This window comes from Toxorhynchites rutilus, chromosome 2 (assembly GCF_029784135.1).
Source record: "Toxorhynchites rutilus septentrionalis strain SRP chromosome 2, ASM2978413v1, whole genome shotgun sequence".
Lineage (NCBI taxonomy): Eukaryota > Metazoa > Arthropoda > Insecta > Diptera > Culicidae > Toxorhynchites > Toxorhynchites rutilus.
The window spans coordinates 125,120,655-125,134,071 of record NC_073745.1 but is presented as its reverse complement, the minus strand read 5'-3'; the positions used below and the strand labels follow the sequence as shown (position 1 = coordinate 125,134,071).

At 37.0% G+C, this 13,417-nt stretch overlaps 2 protein-coding genes across 2 annotated transcripts in view; one reads left to right on the top strand and one right to left on the bottom strand.

The window, feature by feature from the left end:
- Positions 1 to 13,417, top strand: part of LOC129767366 (reactive oxygen species modulator 1) — a 327,366-nt gene that overhangs the window by 90,002 nt on the left and 223,947 nt on the right. The window lies entirely within an intron of this gene.
- Positions 173 to 13,417, bottom strand: part of LOC129767357 (peptide transporter family 1-like) — a 56,862-nt gene continuing 43,617 nt past the window's right edge. The window contains exons 2-5 of the mRNA XM_055768137.1: positions 2,599 to 2,677; positions 2,310 to 2,538; positions 893 to 2,246; positions 173 to 829 (exon numbers count right to left, since the gene is read on the bottom strand). Of these exons, the coding sequence (XP_055624112.1) occupies positions 344 to 829; positions 893 to 2,246; positions 2,310 to 2,538; positions 2,599 to 2,677 (2,148 nt within the window). The 3' untranslated portion in view covers positions 173 to 343. The remainder of the gene's footprint in view (positions 830 to 892; positions 2,247 to 2,309; positions 2,539 to 2,598; positions 2,678 to 13,417) is intronic.

Sequence of the window (13,417 nt, the reverse complement as noted above, 5' to 3'; positions counted from 1 at the left end):
TATTATGATATCAGTTACAGCTTCCGTGCAGGCAAAGAAAGCCAAAGCATTGTATGCACTGAAACGGGCGAAACGGGAACATTATTTGTTCGATGGTGCAAACATTATCATGCATACGGTATAGCTAGGATGTGATATGTAACCTAGGGAACGCGGAAATAAAAAGGTAGTATTAAAATATATGCACTGCTGCATGAATTAGTAATATATCTTCTGGCCTTATAGATATAGTATTATTAACAAACTTATTCGTAGACAGACCTGTTGCTTTGAATCACTTCAATAACTGAATATTGGCAGATTAAAATATACAAATAATACAATTAAAATGAGATTAGGATTTTCAACTTTCACAGCTCTCAGTCTTCTCGTAAGCATCGTTTGTATAGGCGGACTTAGCATTTTCCAACCCTTTCACCATTGGATCCTGATTAAGTTTGGACGGGTTCATATCCAGTCTATTATCGAGTTTTTTGACGTTACACGATTCAACATCATCTTCATTTTCGGCGTATGTATAGCGTGCGGCTAGAACCATGAAAAAGGCCATATCGAGGAACATAAGTGTTGCAAACAGGAAAAATTCGAGCGATTGCGAGTGGACAAATTTTGCTTCAGCAATAAACACGACCAACATATTCCCTATGGCGACCGTCAGCAGCCAGAACGCTTGTATTACTGATTTCATACTTTCGGGCGCTTGGGAATATGAAAATTGTAGACCTGTTATCGAGAACATTACTTCGCCGGCCGTGATTACAACGTATTGGGGAACGAGCCATAGCATGTGCAGCGAGTTGGGGGGTGTTATTATGTGTCGTTGAAGTGTCTATTAGGAATAAATACATGAAATCATTATTAGAAAATATTGGGTGCCGCATATAATACTTACAAATTCATTCTCCAAAACTTCATGTAGTATAACAGTGTAAACTCCTCCAAGCTCAAGCTTGAGTGCCCCAATTCGTCTCGTTCCATTATCGCTGAATACATCGTATTCCCCATCTGCAACCGTCATCTGATCAAAGCTTTCGAGTGAAACATTATAATGCGCATCAACGATCCAATTATTCTTCAGGGTTAAATTGTTGGTCGTTTTTGTGTTTCCGAGTATTCTGATTCGTGGCAATCCACGTTTATCCTTCTCAGTTGAGTCTGCAAACTCAAGCAGAGTCGTTTTATTCGATTTCTGACTAATGAAATAACTGACGGCATGTCCTGGATTTAAATAGAATGTTCCGGAAATCGTGGAAATGTTCGCTTGCACACAGAACGATTCGGTTGTTTCTGCTGTGAATCGGAACGTTGTGTTCTGCATGGTATTAACATGTACAGCTTCGAATGCCCCGAGTGATTGTACGGTGAACTGACTATATTCGGGTATATCAGTCTTGAAGTGGTAATCACAAGGAACTCCGTTAAAAATTCGCAATTGAGATTCGGTCGCCGCGGGAATCACAGCATTCGTTTTATCCAAGGCGATTTCAACAAACCCGGACAGGACGAAGGCAGCACCAGCCAGGATACCACCAAATGAAAGCTTCCGCAGGGGCGTTCTAATGCCAACTTTTTCCAGAACTGGGTATACTAGACTTTCGAAAAAAGGAATAAATGCAAGAATGAGCAGCGGGTTGATGACCTGCATTTGGTCTGGTTTGATAGTGAATGCACCGATTTCGCCGTTCATTCTCGTTGCCTGGAATGTCCACCGGGAGCCCTGTTGATCAAATAACGCCCAAAATACTGGCAGCGGAATGTAGAGTATCAAAATTTTCATTAGCGATTTTATATCGGAAACTATTTGTCGACCGTATTTAGTTTCGGCATAATCCAGCCAATGTTCACGTGGATTGGAGTGACGTTCTTTCATCCGCGTTGACAAAGCATTCGTTACACATTTGAATACCAGAACAACCATATTACCGGCAGGCTTCTTGATATTATACATTGATTTGCCACAGACAAATACAAAAATTGAAAATATCATAAGTACGGCTGGTACCCCGAAGGCAAGCGAGAAACAATCGGGACTGTCGAAGCAATGGACATCTTCGCGTAGAATTGGAGTTAGCGTCGTTGAGATCAGTGAACCTGCATTGATCGCGAAATAGAACAACGAAAAGAACTTTGCGAGTTGAACTGCCTGTTCGGGAAGTTTGAATTGATCTCCCCCGAACGCCGATACGCAAGGCTTAATGCCTCCAGATCCTACTGCTATGAATAACAATCCAAGTACAGTCATCGCTCTGCAACGAAGATTCGATTAAATTCATTCCGAAGGATGATGGTACAGGGTAAAATGTACTCACGTGGCTGGTAGATTGAGGGGCGGTATTGCCCCAAGTGCTATCAGTGTGCTTCCGATGCAGTATACCATAGACAGGTAGAAGATAGTTTTGAACTTGCCTAACCAGCTGTCGGCGAGGATGGCACCCATCAGAGGGAAGAAGTACGCCAGGCTAGTGAAAACATGATATATCACGGTAGCCGTATCATCATCGTAGTTGAGCTTTTGGGTAAGGTACAGGGCCAGCACCGCTATAACGAGGCGAAATGTTGTGATAATGCGGTCTAACGAATGAACGACTGGGTACTTACTTCGCATGCCATAGTAGTTGAAACGTTCGCTGAATTCATTGCTGATAATGAAAAATATTGACTTCGGATATCGTACAGGCTGTAAGCAAATGAGAGCACGTAGTTAGCAAATTGTGATACAAGTTTTATCATTTTATTCGTTGTGCAATATCGTGGTCTACAGGCTACATTTTAGTTTATCGTTGGGCTTTTATTCGTTGTGCAATATCGTGGTCTACAGGCTACATTTTAGTTTATCGTTGGGCTATAGCTTTTTAGTCGTTTCTAAATACGCGGGTGGGGAGGGTTTTTATTCTACAGTAGTTTGTCTCACTAGCTTGTACATAAATGTTCAGATCGATTGCTCAAACAGATGACATTCAAGAGCCTAATGAGCAAGGCGTCCTGATTGTCTACGTAAAAAAAGAGAATTCTAGGATGCGTGCGGTCATCGAGCAATTCTATGTAGAAGCCCTAACACCACTAAACTAATAGAACTACACACTGAGGTTCGATTACGTTAGAATCCAGGATCATTGTCCATTTTATAGAAGCGGTCGTAGAGGACGTATCTGAAATGTTTTGGCAGCAAATTGCTTGAAAAACATGTATCTTACGACGGTTAAAATTTCCTTCGATCCGTTTTTCTTTGAAAAAGTTTTACAGCCGAGAGAGAAAATTCGGTTTTGGACATCTACATTAAAAATCAGGCGTGGTTAGGTAATGAAACCATGAAATCGCTGAAAGTTGCTAAATCGACCATGTATGATATGCTGAAACGTTTCCGTGAACGTACAATTGTTGTTCGGTGGATCAGAGAACGCGTCGTAGTGGAACTTACGATCGGAAACTAAGGGTGAAGGTACTAAGAACAATTAAGGCAAACTCGGAACTCTCGGACTACGTCATCTCCAAAAACATAATTCTAGCAGAAGTACCATTCGAGAATACCATATGCGAGAAGTCGTAATTCGTAATTTCCTTGCCTGCAAGCAACCAAACAGGACGCTGAAGTAAAATCTGATGGCCAGAAGACGCGCTCGGAAGCTGTATAACAAGGTTTTTGACGAAGAACGATGGATGCATGCTGATAGATGACGAAACGTATGTGAAGATAGATTTTGGATCTGAAATTCTATAAGGCCACTGCCAAAGGAGAGTTAAGGCCCATTTATACGTTGCTAGTAGCTGACTTGACAATGAGCAGCTACTGACCCGGTGGACTCGCTTGACAATTGGTTGACTCGCCTTGTCCGTTCACATAGTGTGAGCTGCTGGCGAGAAACTAGATACTACGGCACGGGTTTACCTGGGATGCCAGGCGATTTTTCAAATGTCCATCAAATAGTCAGAAACAGCAATCAGGTCCGAATTTGTCAAATGATTGGTCCGAAATCGACTTCTTTATTGGTAGTTTTCATCTTAGGTTTTCAGTTGAATGTATCATTACACAATTTTATAGAGATTACAGAGCAGTGTTGAGAATAACACCTGAACAAGTGGAAAAACTGTTGAATTTAATTGCTCCACAAATACAACGCCAAGATACACTCATGAAGGATGCTGTACCTGCAAGAGTGATAATATAAATGACATTGATATGCCTTTCTTCTGGAATATTGTTCAGATTGTTGTCGATATTTTTTAGAATCTCGAAAGCATCCATAGCTAAGATAATTCCGGAAGTATGTGATGCTTTAAATGATAGTCTAGAAGACTTTTTAAAATTTTATTCACACGCGTCAAAAATTAAAATAATGAATGAAAATGTACTTTTTTAAATCGAATATGTATTCTGTTTCTTAGAACCTTACTTTTTTTCGCAAGTTGTGAGTGAATTTTGAATGAAAATTGTGCCTGATAATGATTCTATATTAGACATTCTCCAGAAAACTATCTCAAAAAGAAAGCGTGCCCCGCCAGCGTGCAAAACAGAATAACAATGATTTCGTTAAGAAACTATGAGGGTTTTATTTGTTTTTCCAATAATTTTCAAGTCTATAAATATCTTCGCATATTTTCAAATATCTTAAAAATAGAGACATTTCTTTACATTTGGCATCCCTGATTCGAACGCTAAATTCTGTTTTTGACGTTTTGAAGCATGCGAGTGCGAGTAAATTCAAAAAACTTTGAAGTAGCTCGCACGCCGGATCACACATGACAATAACTGGCATGATGTGTTCACACGGTGTGAGTAGCTGCACTGCAGTAACTGACTAGACCGACTCGTATGCTTGCTCGCACCGTCTGAACCCGGCTTTATGTTATGTATAACGGTAAGCTGAAGTGCTCCCGGGGGTTCGGGGGTTCGGGTTCTGGTAGGGATTTTTTTCGACGAAGAAATTTCTTCTGACTTGCACTGTGGTCATGCGTATTCCAGAGCTGGTCGCTCAGAATTCTTTTAAGGCGTATCATTTGTCATAGGAATCTCAACTAAGTATTAATAAAATTTCGCAAGTAATACTACGTTCAGACGGCGAAGTTTCTCTAGGAACGTTACAGCCAATCAAGAAGAAGAAAAGAAGGTGTGCTGATATTGAAGCTTTCCAAAGGCGTGGAGATTGTTGGCTTCGCGGATGACGTCGTACTAATAGTGACAGATGAAACACTCTATGAGGTGGAGATACTAGGTACAAATGCCACTGCACAATGGTCCGAGGAACGTATTTAGGTGAAAATTCGCATCTAGGGCTGAACAGTTATTCTTTAAACAAAAACTGTCTTCGACAAAGTTGTTACATATGATACAGCGCTCATTTTCATGTTGTCAAAAATAGGGTGACCAAAAAATAGTTCGACAATGTTATGGTCCCAGTTATTTTAAACATTCTTGTAGAACAAATTTTTTTCTATCTTTCAATACAATCGATTTAGCGCTTTTGTTCTAAATCAGATTAGGGTAAACATGAAAAACTGGGGTTTTTGCTCTTACTTTTATATTTCAAATTTTACATTCAAACTGCCTTCATAAGATTTCTAGAGTTTACCAAGATAAACATTTTACGATGCAGAACTTGTCAATATCTCAATTCTACTCAAAGTTATTAATATTTCTTCCCCAAAACTACGCCATTTTCATTTGATCATCGTTCTTTCCGAAGCAAGCAAAAAAAGGTTTTCGCGAGCATTAAATGCCCTTTGAATATTTGACCCATTCCATGAGGTCATGCATCAGAGAACCAAATTTCAAATCTAGTTTTAGGAGAAAATTGAAAACGTTATTTGAATAAGCACTAGTTATATCATATTTTTTTTGTAACAAATTCAATTTGTATGCACCAACCTTTGAGAGAGGCGAGTTTAAAAAACTACATAATTATATTTAAAATACTTTAGGTTTTCACTATGTTCATGTTTCTTGAAATATCTCTGCACATGCTTGACCAAACTTCAATGTCTGTATACCATTGAATGAGTGAATAAATGCTGTTTGAAGAGCCGTGAGTAGACCTACGTTTCATTATGTAATTTATGAGAAACAATCATTTGAAAAACAGGTATTTTGAAGCGTTGTCACGTCACAAAAATAGAGCATTTTTTTAGTTTATCAGAAGAACATAGTTTCAAACATTTTTATACTTGGGTTTCTCTGAGCAAACAATGAAGGTCAACAACCCACCAAATTTAGTTGAGATCGGTCCACAAATAGAGGAGTATCAACTGTCTCCAGAAGTTGTTGTCACGTCACGAAAAGTATACGATCCATTCCAGTGTGACGTAACAACATTTTGGTTCATTACAAATACTTTTTTGCGTTTTCATGAATAAAGCACACAAAATTAAACAATGTTATAGTAAAATTAAGAAAATTTCCAACAACAATCATCAGTTGTAGAATATTTTATAGTTGGATTGTCGGTAGTCAAATCAATCTGTGTCGTGCAACACCTGATTTTTTGTTATTTTGGATTAATGATTAATTTAATTTAATTATTTACAGTTCCGTTTCAAAACATACAGATGATCGTAGATTCCAATATATAATATATTATCTTATTTCAACTTCTGGTTTGCTGATGGTAGTATATGCAAATATTATAAGAGTTTTCAGTCTGTGCAACATTATAGCTAAAGACGTAGTGAAATAAAAAAAAAATAAAAATTCTAAAAAATATGGAAAACCCATACGATATGAGCTCACCAGCGGAAGTCGAATATTGTATTACGATGCCATTTTGGAATCGATGATGCTGACTTCCGGTTTGTTAAAAGCGGATACGAAAAACCGGGAATGGCTTGAAATCCCACAATATGGTCGTGAATGGTAATGTGAGAATATATCCATGGGTGCGCGAAGAGGAATAAAGAAAAAGAATAATGTTTGATAGTGAGAGATAGTATTTAAGTGAGAAGAAGATAATGTTTTAGTGTGAAGGACTTAGCCTTAGATCGACGTGTGTGGAGTTATACAAAGAAAGTTCACATACAAATGTACACGCAAACATCAACGATCAACGATCAAAGTCAACGTCAAAGTCAAAGTCATCTTCAACACGCAAGCATAAACGCCGTTGCATGTGCGCAGATGCATACGAAAAACTTATCAAAAGTTTCTGATAGCAAAATCAAATGCGTTCCCCCTGTAGCGAGCGCCACTCGATGAACCAGGATTGTGATAGCCATTGATGGCAAGCGCCAGAGTAAACGTGTTGATATAATCACGATATAAAAACTGAAGGTCGGTTTAGGACCATCCCGACTTTTCTCAAATAACGGCATACCGTGTATTACAGGTAACAGGTAGATTCAATTTATATAGCTTATGTTGATGAAATTACCATAAACAATTAAAATTGATTTGTTTTGAAATGTTTCACAATCTAAAAGAACATAGAACTTATTTTGCACACAGGTCGAATATATTTCTTCTCTGTTTTTGAAGGAATGAAAACGTAAAATGGCATAAAAACGTTAGAATGAAGAGATCCAGAAAAATGTCACCATATTATCAAATTGTTAGCGTTATGGCACCTTTCATTTGACACTATTGAAAATTCAGTAGGAAGCGCCGTTCCTGAGATACAAAAGAGGGTAGGTTCAGGACCACCGGTTGCGTTAGAACCACCTTCCCCTATAGGATGGGCTTTTGGAAGGGGAAGGGGAGATCTCAGAGGAAAGTAAGGAGTATTCAGAGTAACAAAAAAACATAAAAAATAGTATTTCGCTCGCTACAATACGTGAAATTCTTATTTAATACAATTTATGGATTATGTGACGTGACAACGCTTTGTGGAGACTGTTTATTCGTACAGAGCGCGTTGTCACGTCACAAAATGCATGCCGTCAAAATGCATGTTCTTGCGAGTTTTTTGGAAAACTGAGTATACAGGAATCTACGTTTATCTTTCAAAATATTCTCCAACTGATGATTCTTGTAGAGAATTTTCTCAATTTCACTTTAAAATCGTTTACCATTTGGAAATCGTGTGATTTATACAAACGAGTAAAAACGAGTTTTTAGTGAGTCAAATCGTTGTCACGTCACGCTGGAATGGGTCATTTGACTTGACATAATATAAGTTTTTCTTTCCGTTGTTTCCGAAAGAAAATATTTATTGGCAGCATTTCAAAGGGCATATTTGACACTACATAATATAAGACTTTGAAAAAAAAATCAAAAATCAAAAAAATCAATGTAAAGTTGAGATTTTGACAAGTTCTATATGGTCGGTGTTAAGTCAGAGGGGACCAAGTCGCAAAATTGAAAATTTCGAGTTATTGTTAGCATTAGGTTAAGCATTTCGTAAACTACATACCACATTAACCAGATTTGTAATATCACAAGTGCAGTAGAAATAACGTATCGAAATTGTTTCGAATGCTCTATAAAACCCCTTATAGCACCAAACTTCAAGCTCGTTTTTCTCGAAATCGTAAAAATGTCACATGGCCCGGTCTGACTTAACACCGGCCATATGTTCTCCAACCGCACTCTAATTTTTCACATTTTGCAATGTAACCAATGCAATAGATGAAATGTAAGAATGTGCGTCTGTCAATGTTGATAAAACAAGATGTCCGAAAAAATCCCAGATGATCGCTAGTTTTCCAGTATTTTTTCAGGAAAACTCCAGATGTAGACTATAAAATTCTTTATTAGTATTTTAGCCTCCTAAGACATTTAGTTAGCTTAAACAATGAAATTTAGGGACGTCTGTCAATATTTCGCAATAAATAATTGTTTGTAATTTTTTACTGAGTTAAACGACGACTGAGAAGAGCCGTAAAAAATAAAAAAAATGATTTACTTATACAGTTCAAAGTTATCTTGAAAGAGGCCTTGAACACTAGTAGAAAATTAATCATTTTATTTAGATTCGGATCAATTAACTGAATCATTTGACGTAAAAGCTTCTTTCTCCTGACTTTCTTTGTCTTCTAGATAAAGAGAATGACAATTTCGAATTCGTTGAATTCACTAGCTCAACATTTGATGCTATCTTCCGAAGTATATATAGTAGGGTGGCAGCGACTTTCATGCATTTTCAAGTCATTTGGCACCGGAAAAAAATTTCGATTTTCCAAATTTCCTTTACGAATGGAAGATTTTCGAGCATGATAAAATCAAAACTTCGAGCGCTTTGAGGCACCCCTAAATCATATCCGATTGAGCTGAAACTTTGCAGAGATAATTTTTTTGGGCCAATAAACAAAATGTACATGGTCGGTTTTTGAAATTCGATGGTGAATTTTTTTCCATACATCCATTGCCACCCTAATATATAGTATAGCATCATAAACTTGTGACATAGCACAATCGTTTTCTCATTCATGTTATCATAAAAACATTCGGTATTAAGGAGAAAAAAACGTTGGGGTTTCCACACGAGAGACAGAAGACCATTTTTGGTAAAAAGTACTGTGAACTTATTGAATCCATCCATCCTTTGGTGAACCCTGTAAAATATGCAATCCGAAGCTACCCAAATTCAAAAGTTTTTCTTCTCCATTTCGAATGTCCATTTGCAGCTCGCGTAATGTGACCAATTCGCGTTGGTACCATCCATCGATACAAGAAAAATTTTGTTCAAATATATAATTCCCAAGCATCCTCTAAAAGCTGCAAGTTGATATCTGATGTTTGAGAACGTCCCAAATACATTGACGTCATGTAACGATTTACAATTTCCTTCCCTTCTACATCCCAAAATCTCGCATTCAAATCCATCTGCAGTCTCTTTGAAGTCTTGTTCAAAGACTAGTTAGATGGTCTCAGTGTTCTGGCTGTCATCAAACTTTTTTTTTCAGTACAACCATGTCTTTTTCAGCAGTGCAGAGTGATTTGTGACACATAACTGTTTCCAGACATCACAGGATTTCAGCATGAATTTGTCGATAGTTTTCGAAGAAGAAAATAGGAAGGGAATGGGTTGAAGCTCAACTACTGGTACTGATTGCATATATAAGTGATCAGTAGCAATACAACCTGGATGTGACTGGCTCTCGATATGAATGCGGAACAGTGCGTCAAACATGACGAAATCTCCAGATTTTGCAGCTAAATTGACCTTGATGGGCAGTTTTGCCTGCAATTTCCTACTTATTATTTCATGCTTCCTATGTTACAGTAAAAATAGTATAATAGTAATATTTTCTTTAACATAGAGCTTGAGTTTGAGCTTGGGTAGACTATACGCTTCGTAAGTAGTATTTTCTTTAACATATAAATAATTTTTTTGAAATCATTTTAAATTGCCAAAACTCCATACTTTTGCTTCAGTTGACAAAAGGGAAGAAAGTCAAACAACTTTTATCGTACCTCTCTTTCTGCTTATGCCGGATTTACAATCATCCACGATGAGCGCGATTTTTTTCCTTCAATCGCGATTTTTACTCGTCAACCAATCAGAGCAAAGCGCGAAATCACCCATGACAGTGCGAAAAAAGATAGAGCTCTCCAAGCTTTGGCTGCGAAAATCGCGTTGCTTTGATAGGAGACACTATATACATCAGACAGGTGGAACAAAATATGCTTGATGTGTGGAACGATATATCGAAAGAAATGTTCAACTCTGTACATATGAAACGCTTCATAAAGTGAGAGCTGAATCGATCACTTATTGCAAGCGTATTGCTGCATAATCATAATTATTTTTACACATTTTTGTTAATATTTGATTGAATTCGTTAGTTTTTCAATTATTAATTATTTCGAGTTTTATACTTCCATTCACATTTCTAGCGATATGATTTTGTTCTACCAATCTAGTACGATCTTGTCCATAACAAATAATGACAGTATGATTAGCAGGGGTACGACTAAAAACGTCAAACGTCATATTGCCAGTGTACCCAATATTGCTGCGGTTCACTGACATTTTGGTTCTATCAATTACTGTTGTTTACAACTCAGTCCGGTTATATAGTCGAATAGTGGCTAACTTTAAACTCCATTTTCAATGTGAACACCTCCATGTGAAACCGAAATATGAAAATCGCTCATGCAGTTAGAATAAAGCAGCGCATTTTTCGATTTCAATCCTCGTAAATGATATGTTGATAAACAAATGACGCCATATTGATTTTGATTTTGGGTATCCTATATTCAATTGATGTCTAACCCCTGATGATTAGAGGGATGCAGGTTTGACAGATTATCGCGCGATATGGCTAAGCATTGTAAAGAGCTGCATTGAAAAATATCGCGAGTGAGTATTTCGCATGCGATTAAAAGCCTGCATTGTAAAGGAAGCATTACGCGAACATATCTGCCAAATGCCAGCAAAAATAGCGCGAATGTAAAAGCCGTCTACTTTTGCGCTGTTTACTCTTTGGTAGTACTAAGTTCACCTACAGGAAAAAGCAAACAATATATATTGAACAACCTACAGGGAGTCAAACTAGTCAAATACAATTTTTTTGGAATTATTAACTATCTAATTGTTGCAATAATCAAAATTCTAATTGGTGGAATTTCATTTTTTCCAGATTTCACAGAGAGCGTTGTTTCGATTTGACTTTTTTTTGCTGATTTATTTAAGCTCACAACTTCAAAATGCCAAAAGGAAAAGTTTTAAGTATCAAAGAGAAGAGGTTGATTGAAAACTATAATGAGGAGGATGCGATTAGAGTAAAATTATCATTTGAGGGATCCACAAAAGTATGCAACAGTATAGCGAAGCCCGAAAAAATCAAAGTTACATTAGGGTTACAATGAAAAAACTGTTTTTCTCGAATTAACTTTTATAATTAAAGTTCTTCATCAAAGCTGTCTTCGGAAGATTAATAGAGCTTGTCAAGACAAACATTTTGCAATACAGAACATATCAATATCTGGATCCTACCCAAAGTTATTGATGATTTTTCAGTCAAAATACATATAATAACATAGTTTTGAAAATCTTCCATTAAAAGTCAAATATGCCCTTTCAAATTTCGCCAATAAAAAAAAATATGTTTGCCCTAGAAAGAACGATTACAAATGAAAAGGTCGTTCTGAGGAAGAAATATCAATAACTTTGAGTAGGATTGAGATATTGACAAGTTCTGCATCGCAATATGTTTATCATGGCAAGCTCTAAAAATTTTATGAGGATAGTTTGAATGTAGAGTTGGGTATATAAAAGTTAAATATAAAAGTTTTCAAACTGGCGAGATCTACGGAAATAAATGCAGAACTTTTCAGGTGTAATATTGGGAAGAGAATGGTTTAGCTTGGGTTTTGTTCTACATGCAAGCGTGATATGGCGTTTACGTACTGTAAGATAAATTGTCAGTTTATGAGAAGTAGCTTGACCACATGTACGGTAATGTACAGTCCTAAAAAATAGTATTTGAACAAGATAACGCTCAACTACAATATTACGGGTTGATATACAAAAAAAAAAACGAATTTGGTGTAATGGTAGGGATACCATCTGGTCAGAGTTGAAAAATCAGGACACCTGTCACAGCAACGTTTATGATCGAAGGATCGTGATTCTTTGTGATATAAATACATAAAAAAGCGTGAAATTTATTTATTTAACATATTTCTTGGGGGATCCAAGCGGTGAAAATACTCCGGAGATGATGGCTTCTGTTTTTTTACGAGCACATGAGATTTTTTGGCGGTTTCAGAGTCATGAACCATCAAGTGCAATAATACAGAAGTACAAGCCACAGGTATTAAGCGCAAGAGCTCCTTCTGCAACCCAAATTTTGTGAGCTGCTGGATTTCTACACCACAGAGTTCAGCATGGATTTGGATGTGGATGCCAATCGAATATTCTAGCAATGTTTCGGTGTTTGGATATGCTTTTCCTAATCAGATCGATCTGTAATGTTTCATTGTTGATTTCAAACTTCTGTTTCAACAAAATGGCTAAATCTAAATACTGATTCGAGTCACCGACACTCACGAATCAAATATGCACCGTTGGCCTCATAATCCTAAGGTTTTTTTTTTGTGAAAAATGGGTGCTTCTGACACAGTTTATCGGTAAAATGACACTTTTGTTTAGCCATTTGAAAAAAAAAACAACTTGAAATATCGAGAAAAAATATCACCGTGTCCAGTGAAATGAAATCTCTAAATGGAAATAGTTGAAAGATCTCGTGGGAGATCCAACTATTCTTTATATGCTCACAAAACTTTGAGCAATACGATTTTCTTGGTTACTTAACATACAGCGGGCCTCCCTGATTATTAGCATTCTAAACATTTTCATAACATCGAATACTGGACCATCGCTTATTAAAGTAGAGGCGGTTTCAGAAAATTATCATGGAACTGTTTTTTATCCCATTTGTTTATTTTTAATTAGGCTCATTAGCATTTTAGCTGTAACAAAGCCGGAATTGTGTACATGTTACATGTTTTATCGTATCTATAAATTGCGGCCCTCCCTCTCTTAGG